At 39.1% G+C, this 25,185-nt stretch overlaps 2 protein-coding genes across 2 annotated transcripts; both read left to right on the top strand.

Annotated features, from left to right (window-relative positions):
• The first annotated feature begins 1,222 nt into the window (after positions 1-1,222).
• On the top strand, positions 1,223-22,139 carry LOC136249357 (ras-related protein Rab-10-like). Its single transcript, XM_066041321.1, has 7 exons — positions 1,223-1,332; positions 8,206-8,349; positions 8,823-8,883; positions 12,589-12,649; positions 13,563-13,640; positions 21,723-21,875; positions 21,936-22,139. The coding sequence occupies exons 2-7, from the start codon at positions 8,220-8,222 to the stop codon at positions 21,987-21,989; spliced, it is 537 nt and encodes a 178-aa protein (XP_065897393.1). The 5' UTR covers positions 1,223-1,332; positions 8,206-8,219; the 3' UTR covers positions 21,990-22,139.
• LOC136248319 (uncharacterized) lies at positions 4,151-7,579 on the top strand. Its single transcript, XM_066040110.1, has 5 exons — positions 4,151-4,298; positions 5,187-5,375; positions 6,364-6,531; positions 6,607-6,793; positions 6,889-7,579. Exons 1-5 carry the CDS (start codon positions 4,151-4,153, stop codon positions 7,577-7,579), a joined length of 1,383 nt encoding a protein of 460 aa, XP_065896182.1.
• Positions 22,140-25,185: the final 3,046 nt, after the last annotated feature.

Genomic DNA, 25,185 nt, shown 5'->3' with positions numbered 1-25,185 from the left:
GTAATGAGAGTAACTTCAGGTCTTATTGGATCTCAGCGATCTTTGTATGCTTTGTGGTGAGCAAATATGTTTCACCTACTGCACACTTCTCAATACAATGGTGTATGCCCATAGGCAAGTGGTTATCTCAAGTTGGTAAAAACATCAAGTTAACAACTTATAAAGGTAAACAACTAAAGTGGAGGTGCCACAATGATGCAACAATACCTAAGGTGGAGTTGTGGTTTCAATTATGGCATTGTTATGCCGACTTTGAAGTGGTTTATACTTTTGAGCTGATGACACAACCATCAGAAAATTGCTCTGGAGCTGAAAATCGCTAACCCGAGCGAAGTAACTACGTACTTTAAAGTAAGCACCAGTGACTACCTTCCACCCAACCGTACGTTTTTTAAAGTTTTAAAGTATTCTACATACATTACAAGGCTTGAAAAGATTACAAAACAACACAAAACTTACTTATATGTAACGCGCACGATAAAACTAAGATTTTTATGATGATCAGCGTGTGGACAAACCCCACAGCGATTTTCACCCTCATTGGAGCTCGGACGACGGAGCAATCCCAAGTTAAACACGAGTTGTCATTTTGTGCCAGGGTTCTATTGGGGAATATACGGAGAATTTTTTTATTAAAAAATCTCGGATACTGGAATGCCTAACAAAAATATAACTGAACTATCAAGAAATCAGGTGTAGTGTGTAGCCTTAATCATAGTTGAGATATGAAGACATCAGCTAGTCATTAGTCAGTCAGGCAGCCAATTAGCTAACAAAAAAATTCAGTTAGCTAAGTAAATGATCACTAACTAGCTAGAAACTTTTTGAAAGCCAGGCACCTTTGGCTTTCACTGATCAGAGAGAGAAAACCATTAATTATGAAGTGATGAAAGTACATAAATTACAGAAAGTGTGATAGTCCTTGGTCACATGCGACCACGTGTATGGTCCTACGGAAGAACCTGCGTGGGCATGGCAAGGGTGTGAATATAAAAATAAAATAAAAAGAAGCTATATAAATTAACTAATACTATAGTCACAACCAGCCACTCTTTATTATAATTGATACTGAACTGCCTTGATGGAATGTTGAGACTATATTTTTTGGCAGATGAGGAAAGCCCAAACCTATGCTATACAGAGCATGCACATGGATGATGCATTACTACTGTAACTAGTGTAAGTGTGTATGCATGCAGTCAACAAGCGCGTGCGCCTATTGTAAAGACATTTATTTGATTGTCTGGCGAAAGTGCGCAAGTGGAAAGACAGTATATTTGGAGAAAGCTCATGAGGATCAGTAACCAATATAGGCTAAATCGAGATTTAAATGTAAGGATTATAATGGATATTCTTCATGTGGGACCCAGTGGCTCGCGGCTCATTTTTATAACTGAATCCAGGAGGCCGCCAAGAGACTATTGAGGGCTCAGGGCAGAGCATGAAAGTTCCTGGGTCCCTACTATATAAGGTAAAGCACACCGACAACTGGCTGGACTAGGGTCTGTAGCAAGCTGTGACCAAGTGCAAATTGTTCAGTTTCCCCTCCCCTGTAGGCGCGTCCCGGCTTTATTTATTAATAATATTAGTAATCACCCAACTGACCATGTGTACAGTTACAATAATAATCGGTTACAATTACAAAGAGGGAGTTGTTATCTGCTTAAATGTTTCAAGATCAGTGTTAAATAGAGTAGGAACATGTCAAGTATATATTGAATAGTTCTTGGTAGAAATGAATAGAGTTAGCTAGCTAAGTGTTTACTGAGGCCGTATATGATTAAATTTCTGATCTTGATAGGCTCGGGTAACAGTTTGATTTAATGTTGGCAAGCAGATGAGTAATAAGTGATTTACTATCTTGTACAGTAGGATAAGGTGTGCTTGCATATAATTATGTTCTTGAAGATATGGCCAGTTTAGCTCATTTTAACATTTCTGTGATACTGTCATGGTGGTGTCTGTTCCAAGACTTATTTATGACAAAACGAGTTGCTTGATGTTGGGTCATTTCAAGTGTAGAAATGCCTTGGCTGAATCTGGGCTCTGTAATGGTCCTTGGCAGTTGGCTAGTGTTATGTTCTCTTTCAGTTTGACAATGGTACATTTCCCAATAGTACCAGATTATAATTTTAACAATTACCGGTACATACTTAGGTAGAATTTTTGACATTATGCTCTGTTACTGAATGGAAAATTTAATTGCAATTTTGTTGCATCCTTGCTAATGTGTTGAAGCCACCATGCACGTGTCTCACAAATCAACAGCCCCCTTATTCTGGGGTTGCCAGAGCATACTACATTCACTAGACCACCCTTTTTCTTCCAGACCCAAAAATACAAAAGAAGAAAATGTGGTCTAGCTACTTGAGACTAGGTTTATCTGTATGTCATGTAGCTTATTCATTTGTGTAGCTTCCTTGCCATATTTTAAAGCAAGAGTATACTATATTATTATGTGCAAACAGCTCTTGCTGTAAGCAGTAGCAGATCCAGAGTTTGGAAAGGGGTTGCTAAAAAGTTGAAGAGCAAAAAAAAAAAAAAAAAAAGGTCACAGCAATAATGGCTACCCTTTACCAAATGTATTTACTATAAAGTATATAAAGATCCTTATTCATAGCTTCATAGTTAAGCTACACTGCCCCGTGAACACTGTGACTGCTTTATTAGAGTGACTGCTCTATAGAGTATCTTGATCTTGGATAAAAAGTTTTGAAAGGGATGAAGGATTGCCCCCCCCCCCCCCATCAGGATCCGCCACTGGTAAGGTGTTTGCACTTGTGTCTGAGGTATTTTGCAATTGTGTGTTTAAGCATCTCAATGATGGTTTTAAAATCTCAAAGATGGTTTTCTCTCTGTGTGTATAAACATGTGCCATTATAGGTATAGGGCTGGGATAGTAAACACAGCACACATGCAGCATATCAATGTATGCATAATTATAGTATGAGAGACTTTAACAGTTATTGAAATGCTACCAATAGATGCTAAAGCAACTGATGTTTTGTTCTGTTCCATTTAGAAGAGATTTTAATGGGATTAATGAACTGAGCATGTCACACTGTTAGGCATACAGCCCCATTCTGTATAGTATGTACACTTTGCGCTGAGCCATCAAAAACATTTTATTAATAGCTAATGGAATTATGGAAGTTTTTGAAATATGACTCATTTCTGACCCACTAAAAATCTTTTCAGTTAAATGTCCACATTGTTCATGATCATGCATGAAAAAGTTTACCATGCATTCATATGGGAAAGATATAAAAGTCCATGTCTGTTAGGAGACCTTTTTTCCGAGTTTGTAATGGAGCCAATCTGCACATGTCTGCTCTTGGCACCTATTGTTGTCACTAATCATCAATACTATTCTTTTAGAGAAGCACACTTTCCTATTTTTTGCAGGGCTCAGCTCAATGTGCACATACTGATTTACCATCAAATATGTTTTAATTGACAAGTTGTATGCAATCATGTGGAACATAACTATCTTTTGGTATATGTATGTCTGAATGTTAACTCTTTCTTAAATTGTAAAATGTTTGTACAATATATCTACTCATTAAATTTGTTATATACAGAAATGTTTGCATACATAATTCTTTTGGACAAAATGCATGGTTAGCAATGAACTATATCTTGTGTTACAGCACATCTTTGTAGCTAGCTGTTACTATAATAATGTGTGTATAGCGTGTATGTGTGTGTGTGTGCCCACACCTTCACCAAGACATAGTACAGCCTCCTGTGGGTTACTAGTCCTGCCCCAGGAGGATTTTCCTGTGCTGACTTCTAGCACCCAAGTAGCGCACAGGTGTCCCAGTGCTGCTTCATTGGGTAGGCATAATTGCACCAGTGGCAGCCCTTTGCTTTTGTGGTGTGTGTGTGCGCGTGCGTGTGTGTGTGTGTGTGTGTGTGTGAGCACCTCCTCATGGTGGTTCCTGTTACGTTGCTAGTGAACGCTGATGGCTGCTTTTTAGAATGTGTGGAGTAGTTCAGTTTTTAAAGGCAGTTTACTTGCTTCAAACTTGTAACTTGAGGTTAAGTGTTTGTGTTTTTGCATTAGTAGACTAGAGGGTTTAACTTATTTTCAGGGTGCAGTCTTTGCTCTGAGTCCATCTCATTTGCCACTTGAAACATTCGCACTCTCATGGAGAGTGCTGGAGATGATCAAAGGATCTGTAGGGTTAGACCTAATCCCAACTTTTGCCATCTATTGTCCACAAGATCTCATTGTGTTGATAGGAAGTTGGATTTTTTGGTTAAGGAGTTGAAGATGGTATACAAGAAACCAAATGGTTTGGACAGGATGTTTGGAAATGCAGCTCACTGCCTCACTCTTAACTGAAGTTTGTCATAATGTTGCCATTGAATCTTGCTTGCAACCTTTGAATGGTGAGAATTTTTCCCACCATACTTCCAATGTTGAGGATGGTGCTTGTGCTGATGTTAAGGCAAGGAGTTTCTGGATGGTTCACCATAAGAATTTTCTATCCTAATGCATCTTCATACCATACAGCTTCTCTTTCATCTATTTATCATAAACATGAGCAGTCTAAGAAACGAGAATACTGTGATCGTGTACATGAAGTTGAGCATGGAGTTTTACCCCTTTAGTGTTCTCCTCTTCTGGTGGTATGGCACATGAAACTACTTTTTACAAGCGGTAAGCTGACCTTGTAAGTCATAAGCGGGAGGAAAGCCATTCAGTAATTATGGGATGGCTAAGGTGCCGGCTGTCCTTTGCGTTATTGAGATGTGCCATCCTTTGTACCAGGAAAGTGGAAGGCCAGTGCGTGAAGATGATGCTTCTCTTGCTGTGGCTGAGGGGGAGCTGCTGCTGGACTATTAACTGAACTATTCTTAATTGTTTTCATATATATATTTTAAAAGTTTAGTAATAAAAAAAAGAAAAAAAAAATGCAGATGGATTTACTTTGTTACATTCAGGGTGCACTTTGCGTGGTGATGGTGAACCACTCTTGAGAAATGAAGGTGTAGGCATTGTGCTTGACCAGCGTGCTACTGCTACACGGAAGAATGCTGGTAAAACTTGGGAGGATGTCAGTTCTAGGATAGTGACAGCCCAGTTGCAGATTGTGCAGTGTGGACATAGATAATGTGGAGGTTCTAGGTGGACTAATATAGTAGGTATTTATCACTGATATCAGCATATGCTCCCACAGCCAAGGCTCCTCCAGGTGTTAAGGTAAAGTTTGTTGATGATCTTCAATGCACTTTGGGTGCTCTTCCTGTTGGTGATATTGTGGTGGTACTAGGTGACTTTAATGCTCGAGTTGGGAGAAGGGAATCTGATGATGATGTCTGGAGGGAGATCAGAGGACTGCATGGTATTGGCACTTGTAATGAAGCTGGTGAATAGCTCCTGGAGCTGTGACTACTGTGTGCTGTTAACAATTTGACCATCATAAACACTTGGTTTGAGAAGAAGCCAATACGCTTGGGTACATGGATACACCCTGCTACTAAGCAGGCTCATATAATTGACTTTGTGATGATGAGGAAAGATCAGCGACAGTTGTATACTGATGTAAGAGTGTGCAGGAGTGCTTGCTGTTGGATAGACCACTATTTGGTGAAAGGAAAGTTAATGTTAAACTTTTCAAGGAAGCAGAGGAGTAGTGTTACTCGTGTGTCACTGGCAGTCCACCTCTTAAGAAGTCTGGAAGTAAGTGATAGACACCAGTAATCCCTTGAACAACACTTGCTTCAACATCAATATGATAAGGAAGAGTCAGTGGAGGAGCAGTGGCGGACATTAAAAGAGTGCAATATGACTTCTGCTGATGCAGCTGTTGCATGTGCTAGGAAGAAGTAGCCAGATTGGTTTATTGATGCTACTGATATACTAACATCCCTGCTGGATGACAAAGTTAGAGCTCGTCAAAGGTATTTACAGTTGCAGAGTTATTCTGCTAAACGTGAATTCTGACTATGGCAGAAGTTGGTGAAAAAGGCTGTGGATGAGGCTAAGGAGACATAGATCAATAAGGCGATTAGTGATGCTGAGCATAGTCAAGATGGGAAACTGAGATGGCATTGTATTAAGAAGTTGCAGGCAGCCTTTCATGGAAGACAGCTTGCTCATTCTATCAGACTTAGAAAACAAGATGGTAGCTTAAGTACAGGACCTGAAGAGCTTAAACAGCTTTGGTATGGGCATTTTGGCCAAGTATTGAATATAACCAGCCAGTGTGATCAAGAATTAATTGATGAAATGCCATCCCGGGAAACGATGCAATGTCTTGATGATCCCCCTACCTCTGATGAACTGGTAGCTGCTATGAAGAAAATGAAATGGAGGGAGGACTGGTATCTTACCAGAATTAACACTTTGTTCAGGTCCGGAAATACAGCACAGATTATTGGTGTTAATGAAGAAGGTATGGAAGGCAGGATGTGTAGTTCAGGATTGGAAAGATGCAGAAATTGTTCCCATACCTAAGAAAGGAGATCTTAGGAATTGTGATAACTGGAGGGAAATCAGTTTGGTTGGAAAGTTGTTTGGACGTACGTATACTGCAATATGGGCTTCAGTTGATTCCCGAATAGGTCCTCCCTGAGTCTCAGTGTGGCTTCCTATAGCTAGGCAGCTATTCAAGAAGAGCAGAGAACATGGTGACTCTCTTTTTGCACTCTTTGTTAACCTCCGCAAGGCATATGACTCAGTATCTAGAGAGGTCTTGTGGGAGGTATTGCAGAAGTATGGTGTTCCTCCAGTGATGTTGTCACTGATCAGGTCATGTCATGATGGCATGACTGCTGCGGTGAGGTTCAGTGATGGCACCACTGGTGATACTAACATTCGGAATGGGCTTAGACAAGGATGCATCATGGCACCAGTTTTGTTCAATTTGTATTTTGCAGCAATGGTTGCTGTTGGAGGAGTCGCTGTCCAGAGGCTGGGATTACTGTGAAGTATAAGATAGGGAGGAAGCTGGTGGGAGATAGAACAGTTAAAGCAAAGCTTGAGGATACAGAAATTACAGAGTCAAAGTTTGCATATGATACAGCATTGCATGCAGTCACTAGACAAGGGGTGGAGAGAGTAGCTGTGACCTTTGTAACAACAGCAGCAGGACGGGGACTTACTGTTAGTTTAGAAAAGACTAAGGCGATGTCAATGGGGTGCCCTGAAGACAACTTGCCTGTATGGTTGGAGGATGGTGTAATAGCTGCAGTAGATAATTTCACTTATCTTGGAAGTAACATCACTAGTGATGGTGAAATCGTTAATGAAGTGAGTTCAAGATTGGGCAAGGCTGCAAGAGCATTTGGATCTTTGTGGTTCTCCATCTTTGATAAAAGGGCTCTTAGTGTGCAGATTAAGAAAGGTGTGTATCGTGTTGTAGTGATGTTTACTTTATTGTATGGATCAGAGACATGGGTGGTGAAGAGTCCTAGTATTAGACATTTGGAGGGCTTTCACAATTGCTGTACCCAGGTAAGTTTGGGTGTGTCTAGAACTAGGCAATGGAAGGAAAGAATAACATCTAAGAAGCTGGCTAGTCAGTTTGGAATGAATGAGAACATGGCTGATATTATTGGGAGATATTGATATAGGTGGCTAGGGCAGTTGGCACGGATGGATTGTTATAGAATACCTAAGCAGTTACTTTTTGGTGAGCTGATTAAACTCACCCAAGACATGGCCCTAAGAAACGATGGAGTGATCTGGTAGTGATGGATGTAAGGGCACTGGGATTGAGGAAGATTGGTTCAACATTGCTCAAGACAGACAGCAATAGTCAACAATTTGTGAACAGATCCGTTTATCTGTTGATGTTGGGGAGGACTGTGCTGCTAACAGACCCTCTCTACTTTAAAGTTTTACTTGTACAAGTGGATGTACCTTTAAGCGTTCTGGAGACCTGAAAAGACATCAATGCTTTTGTGGCAGACATCATCCAGATCATGGAAGCCTGGGACCCTCCTCTTTTCACTGTCCCTGTGGAAAGACCTTTCGAAGGAAGGGGGATTTCCACATTTCTGCAAGGCAACGTAACACTGACCCACTGGTCATCTTATCCAGGGGTTTCCCTGAAGATACTGCAATCATCTACGGATGGGCAGCTACAGGCTACGTGTGTGCGTGTGTGTGTGTGTGTGTGCGTGCGTGTGTGTGTGTGTAATGTGTGATGTTATGCATGTTCAGCTATGATGACATACGTATACATTGTATAGGTACTACTTTTTATATGGCTGAAGCACCTGCTTATGACCATTTAATAAAATTGTTACTTGTTGGTGATGGAATGGTTGGGAAATCATCTCTCCTATCAAGATACACAGATAATGTATTTAGTCAAGTTTATATGTCCACTATCGGTAAGAAACCATGAGCTCATTGAATCCTGCATTGTTTACACTTGGGATAACAAAAGACATCTGTATTTAGGCACAGTGTTGCAATGTAATCAGTGTTAAAGAAACTCCTTTTGGGATCTCATACCATTTTCAAATGTTTTATTTTTTTCAGCAGTTTTGCCATGCCATTAGTGCTCACGTAAGGGTTGCTGGGCGTAGGCGGGTGGGAAATTAATATTAAGTGGAAGAGAAAGATAGAAGGCTCTGGGTCTATCCTAAGGATAAGGTTGTATGGATAGTGCATGAATTGGGTTTTTAGGAGAACTATACACTGGCTTTTGCTAAGACATTCATTTCTGTATGTATTTAGATATGAGCTTTATTAGTGATGCATGTGCAGTTAATTGAGTGTGACCCTTTCATAACAAGTATTGTGGCTATATAGGCACAACCAAAACTGTAATTAAAAGATTGTCCACTTATATATTTTGTAGGTATTGATATAAAGACTAAAAATATTGAAGTTAATGGTAAAAGAGTGCAATTACAAATGTGGTAGGTAGCTAAGTATACATGTATATATACAAGTAGAAGGAGAATTAGGAATTTTAGGAATCAAAGAAAGAAAAAGTAATGAAACAAGGGAATAGCTAAAAAGTGGTGAAGCAAGGAAAGTTGCCTATACCTGCAGTTTATGTTGGATTAGGGATCAAAGAAAAAGTAGTGAAACAAGGGAATAGCTAAGAAGTAGTGAACTGCCTATACTTGCAGATCCAAACTGCAGGTATAGGCAACCTTCCTTGTTTCACTACTTTTTAGCTATACATTCCCTTGTTTCACTACTTTTTCTTTCTTTGATCCCTAATCCAACTTAAAATTCCGATTTTCCTTATACTTGTTATTGTTATTAGCACTTTGTACTTGTAGCAATGAGAATGCTTTATGTAACTCCTTTGAATGTCACACTAAGCATACTTGTGAACTCCTGCAGTAATCACAGTATAGTTTCAGTAGTTACGAATACATATTTTAACATTCTAAGTGCTCTGTAACTTCAGTCAAGCGTTTTAGTAGTGCCTGCGCATATCCTGTAGCAGGCATGCCCTTAAGTGAACAGGAACAGGGATAACTGGTCTCTTGCACACAATCGTGCTGTTAGATGATGCAATCACCTACTTTCAGAATGTTGATAACAAGCATTGCGGACAATTCTTCAAAGTTATAATGGCACTACTAATGAAGAGAAACAGTAAGGAGAGGGATTGTATGCATATGCACACTTGCTCAAATACTAGAAAACCAGACTTGGACTGGAGATAATCACTTCAACTGTACACAAGTTAGCAATGTTTATTGTAGTAGTATATGTATAAACAGTGCTAGCCTGTAAAGTTGTGAAATTTCATGTTTGGTTTCATCAAGAGTATCTACTCTACCCATTATATACTCTTGGTTTCACTTAGACCGATATTTGTACTTTAAAGTTATATAATGGCTTTGTGGTTGCTCTTGTGTAAACAGCAACTCCATAACCAAAATCCTTGTTTTATAGCATTATATGGTGTGTAAGTTACAGCAGCTTAGAAGCAGTAGATTGTAGCCTCTACAAATTTGGGGGTGAGGGGAATAATTATTAATTAAGCTAGATCTTGCCATTAGCACAAACAGTATTATAGCCCTATTGATGCAGTAACAGTGTGCATGCATGTGAGTAAATGACAATGGAGGATGGTCAGGCCAGGAGTACAGGCTGCATGGTAGCTGGTTTGAGTTCTATGTTGTGCAGCAAAGGCATACTAATACTGGGGAGGTTGGGGGCATGCCACTCTAAAGAAAATTTTTAAAATTGCGTGCTCTGAGATTGAATCTGAAGCTATTCTAAGCTGTAAACTTCCCATTGTTGACAAACACTTATGTTAAATTCAGTGCATGTACATGTGCTCACATTTGATATTTTCCATTTGTATGTATTGTGCATAGCCATCCCACTAGGCATTGGTAAAATTTAAAACTGATTTTAAAGTGAAGTGAATAGGCACCAGCTAGGCAACTCTATATTTTGCTATATGCTGCAGTGTTCAAGTCTCCACTATGTTAAATAAATGGTTTAATTAGCTTCTTATTACCTGTTCAAATTATTATTGCTTTTCATTTTAATTTTGTAGCTTTGTAAAGCGGTTAACTAATAACAAGTGCAAGGAAAAAATTAAATTTGATTAAAGAAACAAAAAATAGTGAAACAAAGGAGGCTGCCTACACCTGAAGATATGCTAGTGGATATTTAATCCCTAATTTAGTCTAGGGATTAAATGTCCACTAGTATTATCTTCAGGAGTAGGTAACCTCCCTTGTTTCACTACTTTTTATTTCTCACTAATCAAACTTAAAATTCCTACTTTTCCTTGTACTTGTTAACTTTTTGTAACATTATTATGACTGGTAAACCTGTACATACCAACGTTGAAACCGGGTCACTACTGCTGACCCAGATGACCCACTGACCCGGATTTGACCCAGATGTGACCCGGATTAATTAAAGCCGAGACGTGTTTCGGCTAGTCTCGAGCGAGCGAACGAGTCTACATTTTGAGCGTTCGATTCGTGTTGAGTAAATATTGCAACTTCAGCCTAGCCTGTAGGTTGAAGAACAAAAAAAAAAAAAGGTCTTCACCTACTGACAATAGCTACCCCTCACCATAGATACCCTCAGTTTCGTGCTACATACTGCACTTACTAACAAATGGGCGTGGCTGAGCATATGTTGGTAATGCGATAAGTGGGCGTGGCTCACTAAAAAGCTACGCGATAGCGTTTATAAGTTCCACGTCGTCAAACAAACAATTTCGTTTCTTGCATGATCCAATCCGGGTCAGACCCGGATAAATTGTAAACCGGGTCAGACCCGGATGACCCGGAGAAAATGTGACCCGGATGACCCGACCCGGTTTCAACGCTGGTATATACTACATTAGTAGAAAGAATGGCACCAGGCTAATTGTTTTTGTCTGAACACGTGCTCCAACTATTAATTACTGAAATAGTGAAGTGGCTATTATGCTTCATTTCCAGCTATTCGTCGCACAGCATTGCAAACGGAGAACTATATGAGAAGTACCTCTGCAATCAATCCAGGAAACTCTGACGATTCTCAGTACAAGCATAGAGAAGACATTACATGGCACTAGCAACACCTTGTACTGTCATAAATTGTATGTACCGTGCTGTGGTATGCCAAAAGGCACCAGTTGGGCTGAAGTGGCATCGAATAGTGAAAACTCAAGCCCGTAGCCTCAGCTATTGCTGACTTGTTCTTGCCTGTGGGCACCAGTCAGGCAGGCAGTCAGTCAGTCAGTCAGTCAGTCAGTCGATCATTCAGTCAGTCAGTCAGTCAGTTTGTCTGTCAGTCAGTAGAAAATTTAACTGAATAATTGTAAAAGTGTAGCAACCAATTGGAATGGTTTCAGGTCATACTGAAAGTACTTTTGGGTTTGGATATACCTAACCAATACTGCCAAGACGCCATGAAGGTATCGTGAGACTAGTTTCTGGTCAGTATGAGAAAGTGCAAGCCTACATGATCCCTAATATACAGCACTACCACACTGTATGATATGCTCTAATAAAATAGTCAGTAATTATACTGGAGCGCTCTTACCGCTCTATTAATGGTGACTATTCTATTAGAGTTTTAAAAATCTTTTTCCATATCACACGGATAACACTGTGAAAAAAGAGGGATATAAGATGGTATTTCCAGTGGCTTGTTGAATACAAAAAAGCTTGATATAACCTGTATTATACTAACAATCACATGTAAAGCTTTAGTTAATGTGTTAAACGTACTGAAACCATATATGTGATGGTATAGTGTGGGCATTATATTTGATATAAGCTATTTTAGGTAATGTGGTAAATAAACTGAAACCATATAATATGTAATAGTATAGTATGCATTATACTAAAGTATAAGTTAGATGAGTATAATACAGGGTTTATATTAAGGCTTATTTGTATTCAATAAGCCACTGAAAATACCATCTTATATCCCACCTTTTTCACAGTGTAAGGATTTATGGTGTAGCATAATGATTACTCTACTAATTGTGCTAGCATTATGCGATGGTTCAAAAATATTTCAGCACATTAGCAATTTTTAAAAAAATGCTGAAAAGTGATCAGGCTGCTTCCTCTAGCCCTGAAAGTGTAGTATACTATGTACTGTATTACTGTATGACAGTGTATGTGGTTGTGAATGTATAGGGATGCCGCAGTTCAGGAGAGATTTCAACAAATAATACGTCCATTCTTTAAAGGAGCAGCTGTAAGTGACACTAATACACTAAGGTTGTATCGTGTATACATGTGTATGTTTTGAATTGCATTGTATGTTTTGAATTGCATTGTATGGATCACAAAAACTCACCAAATAAAAGTCAGCCTCACATTACCTTCATGGCACCTTGGCATTGTCATTTGGGTAACCTAAGCATGTTGCAAAGTGACTTGAATTGCTTCTGATAGGCTTCAATGAAAATTGATAGGCTTCAATGAAAATTTAACTAGATATTTCTACTGACTGACTGACTGACTGACTGACTGACTGACTGACTGACTGACTGACTGACTGACTGACTGACTGACTGACTGACTGACTGACTGACTGACTGACTGACTGACTGACTGACTGACTGACTGACTGACTGACTGACTGACTGACTGACTGACTGACTGACTGACTGACTGACTGACTGACTGACTGACTGACTGACTGACTGACTGACTGACTGACTGACTGACTGACTGACTGACTGACTGACTGACTGACTGACTGACTGACTGACTGACTGACTGACTGACTGACTGACTGACTGACTGACTGACTGACTGACTGACTGACTGACTGACTGACTGACTGACTGACTGACTGACTGACTGACTGACTGACTGACTGACTGACTGACTGACTGACTGACTGACTGACTGACTGACTGACTGACTGACTGACTGACTGACTGACTGACTGACTGACTGACTGACTGACTGACTGACTGACTGACTGACTGACTGACTGACTGACTGACTGACTGACTGACTGACTGGTTTCCCTTTATTCTTTGATCCATAACCTAGCTTAATACTTGTGTATATTATAGCTATGAAAGCATCTTACTGTCAGTGTAAGAAGACAGTTATAATGTAACTGTTCTGGAGTATCTGAGTGTGTGTTTTGACAGGGAATCATGTTTGTGTATGACATTACTAATGAACACTCTTTCAAACGACTTTGTCAATGGATGAATGATTTTAGAGAGGTCAGTGTATCATATATAAATTGTTCACATTTTACTTAGTATATACAGTATGCAATGAGACCTAATCTACAAAAACTTAACTTGCCTTATCCAATTTTTTATTTTATTTTATTCATACAGATAACAACATGTTTTCAAAATGAAATCAGTTGCAACCTCTATTATAACCAAGGAATTGTAACTGCTAGTTACTGCCCGCTGAGTAATACATACAATTTTGAATTTAATAAATTGACTGAGGTGTATTATGTATATGTTAAAGCATTGCCATGAGTGCTATATGGAAAATAAAGCACTAGGCATGTGGCTGAGATGCTAATAAGGCATGAGGTGAAGCCGAGTGCTTTATTAGCATCAAGGCCCATCGCTGAGTGCTTTATTTTTCATATAGCATGATCAAGGCAATGCTTTAAATGATTTAAGGAACTTTCTAGTTGTGTAGCTTCACCTTACACTAGAACTGGTAATTAACACACATTGCACGAATTAATAGCAGCCTGAACACACACAAACTAGTTTAACAAAGTAACTCACGTGTAGTTTGGCATAGTAGACGTTCATCACGTATTTTGGCAGGGTTCGGTCACAACCTACAATTGATTCTATTGTGGCACATGGTGAAGTATTTCTGTGATATCTCCAGGACTTGTTTCTTTGCATTAACAAATGTAACAGCAATGTTACCTTCTCCCACCCACTATCAAAGCATTTAGGTATATCTATAAAAGCAATCCAGTCGTAAAACTCATATTAGCTGGGGCGAATGACCACTCAGCATGGCGAGGGCTATCAGCCTACACCAGCTTTGGTGATTAGTTGTACTGGCATGAGTGATGTAAGCTATTAGCCTGCACTAAAGCACGTGGGCAACTGTATACTTTATTGCCCACAAAGAGTGCTTTATTGTACGAATAAAGCACTCGTTGCAGTGCAATAAAGCACTCTTTGTGAGCAATATAGCACTGTTTGCCCCAAAGTGTACTTTATGAAATTTAAAGTGCACTTTTTCCTTTGATCTCATCCATGCAAAGTTCTATAATATAGTAATGTTTACTGGTGTTGTATACTATCTGATCCATTAATCGTCTTCACATGTGAAGAGTTAATTATAGTACTGCCCCGCTCAGGTCAACTTTTCACTATGGAATGGGAGCCTGTATTCCGCAGAATACGGAATAGCGGAATTACGGAATAAGCGAAAATTACATTCTAAATATTTTGTTACTGTTTATAGTCTCTATAACGTTCATTCCTCACCTCGTAGAGAACACAATCATGATGGCACCAATCCTTGGGGTGATCTTTAATAGGATATGTACAAAGATGTTCACTCTAGAACAATCTAATTACCATCAAATACACTTCACTACACAATCGCTAGAAAAGTAGAAGTTCTTTGTACTATACGTACTTATACCAGCTGTCACACATGAGTAACTGCCCTAATTTATTAGAGTTATATACACGAAGTGTTAGAGCCGAGGTTGGAGCTGTGATTTTGGGAGCTGACAGCAGTATTATCCTCCGAATTTATTTGAAACACTTTAGGAAATGGTAACAGAGTTATAAGAAAGGTCAGATTATTCCATGCATGCAGGGTAGCTACCTAGGGGGTGGATTATTTTGTCCTAACTACTATTCAGCCAGTTAGCTAGCTAGTTGCTCGTGTGTGACAGCTGGTATGAGCAAGTATTATAACACAAAGAACGTCTAGTTTTCTAACGATTATGTAGTGAAGTGTATTTAACAGTAGTTTAGCTTAGTTAGATTGTTCTAGAGTGAATATCTTTGTACATATCCTATTTAAAGATCGCCCCGAGGATCGGTGCCATCGTGATTGTGTTCTCTACTAGGTGAGGTATGTATATTAAAACGTTATAGAGGCTATAAACAATAACAAAATATTTTGAATGTGATTATTGCTTATTCTGTGATTCTGCTATTCCGCTATTCCGTATTCCGCGGAATACAGCCTCCCCTCTGGAATAGATCTTTACACTTATGTGATGTCAATCAATAGCTTATGGGATGTCATGTGAGCTAAAATTTCATGAACTGCTATTGTGCTCTCCTTGCATATTAAACTTCACCTTCCTTTGTTGCAAAACAGGCATTTTACAAACTTAATCCCGGCATTGTAATTTTGCTTTCTAGGCTTGCACAAAAAAGTTGGTTTTGTAGATGATAGAATTTTCACAATCACACTTGTTTGTTGACCTTTTCATCACCATTCCCAGTATCATGACAAAATACAAGGAAATTTGATAATTTTTTTCACAAATTACTACTCCACAGCAGAATAATAATTTAATCATTGAAAGCAAAATTTGATATTCAAACGATCTGATGGTTGCGGACAAGTGGTTATACTTTCTTGAAAACTGACACAATATACTTCAAATTATGCGATCATTAACTGCATAGCTAAACTCAGAATTGAATGCATGTCCAAATCAAAATCCCAGGTAAAAGCAAATTACATATAATTGTGGGATATTACACATAAAAAAGGCTTTTGGAAATGCATTATTAAAAAGTAAGGCATCTTAAAATATCCAAAAGCAAAACGTTTACAGAACTGAAGATAAACAAGGCTTAGCCAACATAGTCAGTTGTGTTCCCTTACGATATAGTACCACACACAGTACTTTATAATCCAAACTCCACACGGCTAGTGCCTGGCTATAAAAATACAAATTTCTTGCATGCATGCAGTCATCCCAAATAAGATGAGAAAATAAAATTGATTCTGTGTTCACATTAATTAAAATGCTGAAACAATAACTTTATTGCACCAAAATCCATATAGTTGTTTAGTCAAACAGTCAGTGTTATTAACAAGCCTTTTTATAGGGATAAAATGTGCACTATTAATCAAGACACACGGTAGTGTGTCGTGCGGCCCAAGAAGCCGGCGCGCCACACCGTGAGTATATTGACAGGAAGAACGAAAACGTCATTTTCACACCTTTGTATCTCGGTGATCACTTATCTGATTGGAACCAAATTTGCTACACAGTTGCCCGCCAGCCACGGGAGTCTACATTCCAAATCTGAAGGAAATCGCTCCAGCCATTTCCGAGATACGAGCTACCAAAGTTTCGTTTTTTTTCTTCGTTTTTTTTTTTCTTCTTCTTCGTCTTTTCGCACACTTGCAAAAATTGCTATAACAAGCAAACGCGTACTCCAATCGCCTTGAAATTTGGCACACAGAAAGGGAGTCCAAAGGCGAATCCTAGCATCAAATTTGGTACAAATGCGATGAATGGTTCAGGAGTTATGACCGATTATTCGCGTAAAACAAGATCGATTTGTTGTCATGCCTACAGGGTAAACCGCTTCATGGAATGAGTTGAAAATTGCTATGTAGATGGAGTAACCATCGTAGGAGTGCCTTTTGGTGGTTTGAAAGGAATCGAGATAAAGACCACGGAGATATGACACAAAACCCAACCTGTGTCACAATTACGCGATCGATTTTTATGAATAAAAAAGTATTAGTTTTCACGCCTACTAGGCAAACCGCTTAGAGCAATGAGCTGAAAATCGGTGTATAGCTGGAATAATCTTCATAGAAAGTCCTTGCAGTAGTACAGAAGAATCGGAGTACAAACCACTGAGTTATGATTCGAAAGCCAACTCCGTGTAGCAAATGCGAGATCGAGATACTCTAATAGAACAGTCACCCTAATAGAGCATTCGGCTAATTTATTTACTCCATTATAGAATTTTATTACATCACAAGTTATTCTGTAGGGAGTTCAGCTGCAAACAGTTAATCTTATAGACAGTTCAGCAAGAAGACAGTCACCATGTGGAGAGTTAAGCAAATATACCACTATAGAGATTCAGAACATTACAAGTCACACTGAAGAAAGTTCAGCTATAAACAAGTCATGCACTGTGTAGAGAATTCAGCTACAATTAAGTCACTCTCTAGAGAATTCAGTTACACAGAATTCTGCTACACACAAGTCACTGTGGAGAGAGTTCAGCTACAAACAAATTACCCTTTATAGTGATCAGCTACAAACAAAACACTTTGCAGGGTGTTCAACTGCAACAAATCAATTACCTTTAGAGCGATCAGCAATGAACAAATCAACACAAATCTACCTGTAGAGAGATCAGCTAGAAACAAACCACCCTGAAGAGAGTTCAGCTACAAAAAATCACCCTGTAGAGACATCAGCTAGAAACTAGACACAATGTAAGGAGTTCAGCTACAAGCAATCACCCTGTAGAGAGTTCAGCTAAAACAAATCAACCTGCAGAGAGATCAGCTACAAACAAATCACCTTATAGAGAGTTCAGCTACAAACAGATTACCTGTAGAGAGATCGGCTACAAACAAATCAACCTGCAGAGAGATCAGCTATATACACACAAATCAACTTGTAGAGAGATCAGCTACAAACAAATCACCCTGTAGAGAGATCAGCTAGAAACTACACACAATGTAAGGAGTTCAGCTACAAACAAATCACCCTGTAGAGAGATCAACTACAAACTAGACACAAAGTAAGGAGTTCAGCTACAAGCAAATTACCCTGTAGAGAGTTCATCTACAAACAAATCAACCTGTAGAGCAATCAGCTAGAAACAAATCACCCTGAAGAGAGGTCAGCTACAAAAAAATCACCCTGTAGAGAGATCAGCTAGAAACAAATCACCCTGAAGAGAGGTCAGCTACAAAAAAATCACCCTGTAGAGAGATCAGCTAGAAACAAATCACCCTGAAGAGAGGTCAGCTACAAAAAAATCACCCTGTAGAGAGATCAGCTACAAACAAATTGCCCTGTAGAGAGATCGGCTACAAACAAATCAACCTGCAGAGAGATCAGCTACACACAAATCAACTTGTAGAGAGTTCAGCTACAAACAAATTACCCTGTAGAGAGAACGGCTACAAACAAATCAGCCTGTAGAGAGTTCAGCTAAAACAAATCAACCTGCAGAGAGATCAACTACAAACAAATCACCTTATAGAGAGTTCAGCTACAAACAAATTACCCTATAGAGAGATCGGCTACAAACAAATCAACCTGCAGAGAGATCAGCTACACACAAATCAACTTTTAGAGAGATCAATTACAAACAAATCACCCTGTAGAGAGATCAGCTAGAAACTACACACAATGTAAGGAGTTCAGCTACAAATAAATCACCTTATAGAGAGTTCAGCTACAAACAAATCACTCTGTAGAGAGATCAGCTAGAAACTGGACACAATGTAAGGAGTTCAGCTACAAGCAAATCACCCTTTAGTAAGTTCAGCTACAAACAAATCAACCTGCAGTGAGATCACCTACAAAAAAGCACCTTGTACAGAGTTCAGCTACAAACAAATTACCCTGTAGAGAGATCGGCTACAAACAAATCAACCAGTAGAAAGATCAGCTACACACAAATCAACTTGTAGAGAGATCAGCTACAAACAAATCACCCTGTAGAGAGATCAGCTAGAAACTAGTCACAATGTAAGGAGTTCAGCTACAAGTAAATCACCCTGTAGAGAGTTCAGCTAAAACAAATCAACCTGCAGAGAGATCAGCTACAAATAAATCACTTTATAGACAGTTCAGCTACAAACAAATTACCTTGTAGAGAGATCGGCTGCAAATTAATCAACCTGCAGAGAGATCAGCTACACACAAATCAACTTGTAGAGAGATCAGCTACAAACAAATCACCCTGTAGAGAGATCAGCTAGAAACTAGATACAATGCAAGGAGTTTAGCTACATGCAAAATCACCCTTTAGTGAGTTCAGCTACAAACAAATCAACCTGCAGTGAGATCACCCACAAAAACGCACTTGTACAGAGTTCAGTTACAAACAAATCACCCTGTATAGAGATCAGCTAGAAGAAGTTACCTTGTAGATAGTTCAGCTACAACAATTCACCCTGTAGAAAGATCATGCTAGAAGAAGTCACCTTGTAGAGTGTTCAGTTACAAAGAAACCATCATGTAGAGAGTTCAGCTGCAAACAAATCACTCTGTAGAGAGTTCAGCTACAAAGAAACCGCCATGTAGAGAGTTCAGCCTCATACAAACCACCTAGTAGAGAATTCAACTACAACAAATCACCCTGTAGAGAAGAAGTTACCTTGTAGAGAGTTCAGCTACAAAGAAACCACCATCTAGAGAGTTTAGCTGCAAACAATTCACCTGTAGAGAGTTCAGCTAGAAACAAATCACCCCTTAGAGAGATCAACTGGACGAAGTCACCTTGTAGAGAGTTCAGCTACAAAGAAACCATCATGTAGAGAGTTCAGCTGCAAACAAATCACCCTGCAGAGAGTTCAGCTACCAAAAAATCACCCTGTAGAGAGTTCAGCTAGACGAAGTCACCTTATAGAGAGTTCAGCTACAAAGAAACCATCATGTAGAGAGTTCGGCTATAAAGACACCACCATGTAGAGAGTTTAGCTGCAAACAAATCACCTGTTACAGAGAGTTCAGCTACAAAGAAACCATCCTGTATATAGTTCAGCTACATTTCAAGTCACCCTGTAGAGAGTTCAGCTAGACGAAGTCACCTTATAGAGAGTTCAGCTAGACGAAGTCACCTTATAGAGAGTTCAGCTACAAAGAAACCATCATGTAGAGAGTTCAGCTAGACGAAGTGACCTTGTAAAGAGTTTAGCTACAAAGAAACCATCATGTACAGAGTTCAGCTACAAAGAAACCACCTGTACAGAATTCAACTACAAACAAATCACCCTGTATAGAGATCAGCTAGAAGAAGTTACCTTGTAGATAGTTCAGCTACAACAATTCACCCTGTAGAAAGATCATGCTAGAAGAAGTCACCTTGTAGAGTGTTCAGTTACAAAGAAACCATCATGTAGAGAGTTCAGCTGCAAACAAATCACTCTGTAGAGAGTTCAGCTACAAAGAAACGCCATGTAGAGAGTTCAGCCTCATACAAACCACCTAGTAGAGACTTCAACTACAACAAATCACCCTGTAGAGAAGAAGTTACCTTGTAGAGAGTTCAGCTACAAAGAAACCTTCATGTAGGGAGTTCAGCTACAAAGAAACCACCATGTAGAGAGTTTAGCTGCAAACAAATCACCTGTAGAGAGTTCAGCTAGAAACAAATCACCCCGTAGAGAGATCAGCTGGACGAAGTCACCTTGTAGAGAGTTCAGCTACAAAGAAACCATCATGTAGAGAGTTCAGCTGCAAACAAATCACCCTGCAGAGAGTTCAGCTACAAAAAAATCACCCTGTAGAGAGTTCAGCTAGACGAAGTCACCTTATAGAGAGTTCAGCTACAAAGAAACCATCATGTAGAGAGTTCGGCTACAAAGACACCACCATGTAGAGAGTTTAGCTGCAAACAAATCACCTGTAGAGAGTTCAGCTAGAAACAAAATACCCTGTAGAGAGACCAGCTAGAAGAGGTTACCTTGTAGAGAGTTCAGCTATAAAGAAACCATCCTGTATATAGTTCAGCTACATTTCAAGTCACCCAGTAGAGAGATCAGCTGCAAAAAATATCCTGTGGGGAATAATGGGCATGTAATAAATATATGTATATAATTTGTATAATTACTAATAAAATCAAAAATAATTGAAGTACTAAAATTCTTCTTTAAGTTCTTTTCTTCTTCCTGTAGTAAAGAAAAAGAACACATGGGTTAAAAAAGCCCCAAAGCCAGCCATAGGCCGGCTTTGCAGTATACAAATACAAAAAGAAGTGATATCTAATCAAAAACAGCCAAGCTGTAAAAAAAGGTGCGGCCCCCAACAAGGCCATGGTAAAAAAGATGTGAAATCCAAGGTGGCGGCCAAGAAATGGCTGTGATGGTAGGTTAATGGTTACATTTTAATAACGACAATTCAGGTGAATTTTGTGCCGCTTGGTCTTGGCACCAAATTCACCTGAATTGTTGTTATTAAAATGTAACCATTAACCTACCATCACAGCCATTTCTTGGCCGCCACCTTGGATTTCACATCTTTTTTCACCATGGCCTTGTTGGGGGCCGCACCTTTTTTTACAGCTTGGCTGTTTTTGATTAGATATAATTATACATGTCACCTGTCAAAGTTGTGTGTATCTTTGCAGGTAGTTCCTAATGCAGTGTTGATGGTTGTTGGTAACAAGTGTGATCTTGAAAATGCTCGTGTTGTCAGCACAGAACAAGGACAATCATTTGCTGATGAACATGGTTGTAAATTTATAGAAACTAGTGCCAGTGATAATGTGAATGTGAATGAAGTAAGTTTTCAATATGCAGTAGTACAAAAGTATATATTATTGCAACTTTTTACAATGTAGATGGTAATGGGCATAGCAGAAGCAATCTTATTAAAGAGAGAAGACAGCAAATAATTGTGCCATTGTATGAATCTTCCATAATATAAGTTGTAGGTATATAGTTTTGTCATTCATAAATAATAATTACAATACACTTATATATAGAGGTTTTCAGAACAATCTGAAAACATGTATATTTATGTAAAACCATTACGTTTGAACTTACGTCATGTAATAGCCACAATGTTTTATGGAATCTAGGTCACTATATGGACATATAAAACATGGGACCAATTCATTCATACTGACAGTGTAAACTAGATAAGTTGATTATAGTTAGCTACATGCAGTCATCCAGGAGTATGATGTAAGTTAGCTATATGTGACCACATTTTACAAACCAATCCAAATTGCGCATCAGGCAACATCATACCAACACCACCGGTGGATAGTTACACTATCATACTACTATATAGTTTTGACCCTCAGCATTACTCAAACTACTTGAGGCTGGTTTTAACAGATGTCTTTTTTGTGTGGTGTGGTGAGCTTGAATGGTGGTTTCTGGCTTTGTGAAGGGCCTGGCTTCAGTGGCAAGAACCAGTGGTAAGGTTTGCTGGTGGATAGCCTGACATTGTGGACAAACAACATTTTTTATGTTGATTTTGCTGCATGTCAGCCACTAAGGAGCCAGCAATGGTCTGAAAGGTAATAGATTAGGCAAGTTATGCTGATGGTCATAAAATCATTCACTTTATGATAAAAGTACCAAATTTCTTATGGGGCGTATACTAAGTGATCTTAGAAGGAGAGGCATGTAAAAAGTCTTTTGGAACCCTACTTTTTGGACCTTGTCAATTAAACTATTTGTTTACATAGAAAGCAACCACTATCCTATTAATTTAAAGGCTGGATCCAGTATTAGACGAGTACAAAGCCTACAGCTGCAACAATCATCCATTAAAATGCTAAATGAAACAAATTGTTTTCTCAGCCTGGCAGTAAACAAAATGACAAAATGCTATTTTCAAGGGGTTTTATTAAAGCTTTGCATTCCTAGTGCACATGCACTGTTCATGTACAAGGATCATCCTGATGTGTATCGTTTCTTTATTTGAAGGGTATTAAAGTTAATGAATGATGTTTTAATTGGTTTACAGGTGGAAATAAAATTGTTGAAATCTCTGCATATACATAGATCGAGCTATAATCCTTGCAATGTTGACCAAATTTAATCAGTATTGTAGAGATACCTTGTTGATTGGTACGTTGACACTGATATTCCAATGATTAAATTTTATGTCCACCTGTAACCAATAATAGCTTCATTACTCAATAACTTTTGTTATACACCTTCAATAAAGAAACGATGCACATCAGAACAATCCTTGTACATGATACTACTACAGAACTGTGTGCATTGGAAATGCAAAACATTAATAAAACCCCCTGAAAATGGCACTTTCAGTCATTTTGTATACTTCCAGGCAACTAGCATTTTAATGGGTGATTTGTTGCAGGCTTTGTACTGGACTAGATCCAGCCATAGGGTATTGCTTGTTTTCCATGTAAACAATATAGTTTTATTGACAAGGTTCAAAAACAGGGTTCCAAAGGACTTTTTTCATGCCTCCCCTTCTAGTACCCGTGCTACAGACTCCATAACAAATTTGGTGCTTTATCAGAAGTGAACGATTATCTCAATTTGAGGGTCTTAGGTGCTGCACTACGGCTTGAATTCTTTAAAACTGTTTATTTCAAAACTTACAATGTGTGATTTGGAATGTTTTTCCAAAATCCAGTCACATATAGCTACTCAGGTAGCCAGCATGTACATAATTATGCATGTGTATTACTTGTATCATTATGTAGCCTGCTTGCATATCATACTAAGACTGTGTCTGGTAGACCTCTACAAATGACTATGCACTTATCAATGTCATGCCCCACTGGTAGGGTGGGGAATAAAGTCTAGTGTCAAATGTTTACTTCCTGCTAAAAAGTTTGTCAAAACGCCTCTGTGTCCCCACCTTGAAAGAGGGGTCTGTATAGAGGATTTGATTTATCCAGTTCTATTAAAATAATTTTTGTATTAAGGGGAGAGAGAGACGTCTTATTTTGTTAAGACAATATACAACATAAGTACAGGGGTCTAGACTCAGGGGTACCATGCACTGGCCAGTACAGGAACCCTGGCAAGACTTACACTATTAAATTACAATACAAAAGACTTACACTATTAAATTCAATACAAAAATAATAATTATAGCATGCAGAAAAGTTCAGTTTAGAAAAACTGACAGATCCCAGTCTGGAGAGGCTCTAGAATTAAAAATCCTGTATGAGCAAGAGATAGCAGTGTGAACAGCCTGCTCAAACAGGGATCCTATAGTCTTGTTTGCCACTTTGCAGGCATTGGCCACTTGGGCTATTGTGTCTGGCCTAAACAACCAACCTTGATGGATATGAGATTAACAGATAAGCCAAAAAGCTGAAGGTCATATTGTAAACTGCTATACCGATCTTCCTTCTGAGCTCTAGCAGCTAAAAGATGTTGCTGGGTATTGGTGGGGATAGTTAGTTCAAACAAACAGATGGAATTATTGGAAACCAACACCAAGTCAGTTCTGCTAAGGGTGGAGGAAGGATTGGTTGGAATGGTACTAGGAGGGCAGACACCAGCAAGATATCCTGGAAGATTGGTGACTCAGTGTAGAGTTTAAAAAGTCAGGTAAATGCTGTTGGAGTGCGTGAATGAGAACCTGTAGGAGTGAATCATGTGCCCAGGTATACCTGCCTTGATCAAGAGCAACAGGTCATCAAGTCAAGATACGGTTTGTTGAGGGTTGGGGAGCTTGACAAAGGGCACATTTAGGGGTAGTAATGATTTTCCACCTAGCCAGGTTCATAGGAATTGGTAGAGTATCACAACCAGCACGTAGCAAGGACAGCTGTTTCACAGGGAGGCCATACATCAATCTCTTCCATAAAGGACAAGCTTGGTTCAGAGTGCCGGACAATGTCTAAAAATTTATTTTGAACAGTTAATGTCAGTCGAATTTAGATTCTCCATAATCAACGTGAGTATGATGTAAATCATGACGTGCATGGTTCTTGAATGTAGCAGAGTGGGCGTTAGCAACTGAAGTCTTAGCAGCAGATAAAGTGTTAAGGACAGTGGGGGAGACATCTGGACTGTTGACAAGTACAGTATGTTGCAGCTCTACAATCAGTGGGGTCAACTGACCGCTCAACAATTGTGGGTCAGCAA

The sequence above is a fragment of the Dysidea avara genome, chromosome 3 (assembly GCF_963678975.1).
Source record: "Dysidea avara chromosome 3, odDysAvar1.4, whole genome shotgun sequence".
Classification (NCBI taxonomy): Eukaryota; Metazoa; Porifera; class Demospongiae; order Dictyoceratida; family Dysideidae; genus Dysidea; species Dysidea avara.
Note: the sequence above shows the minus strand (reverse complement) of the source record. Positions and strands in the feature narration are given on the sequence as shown.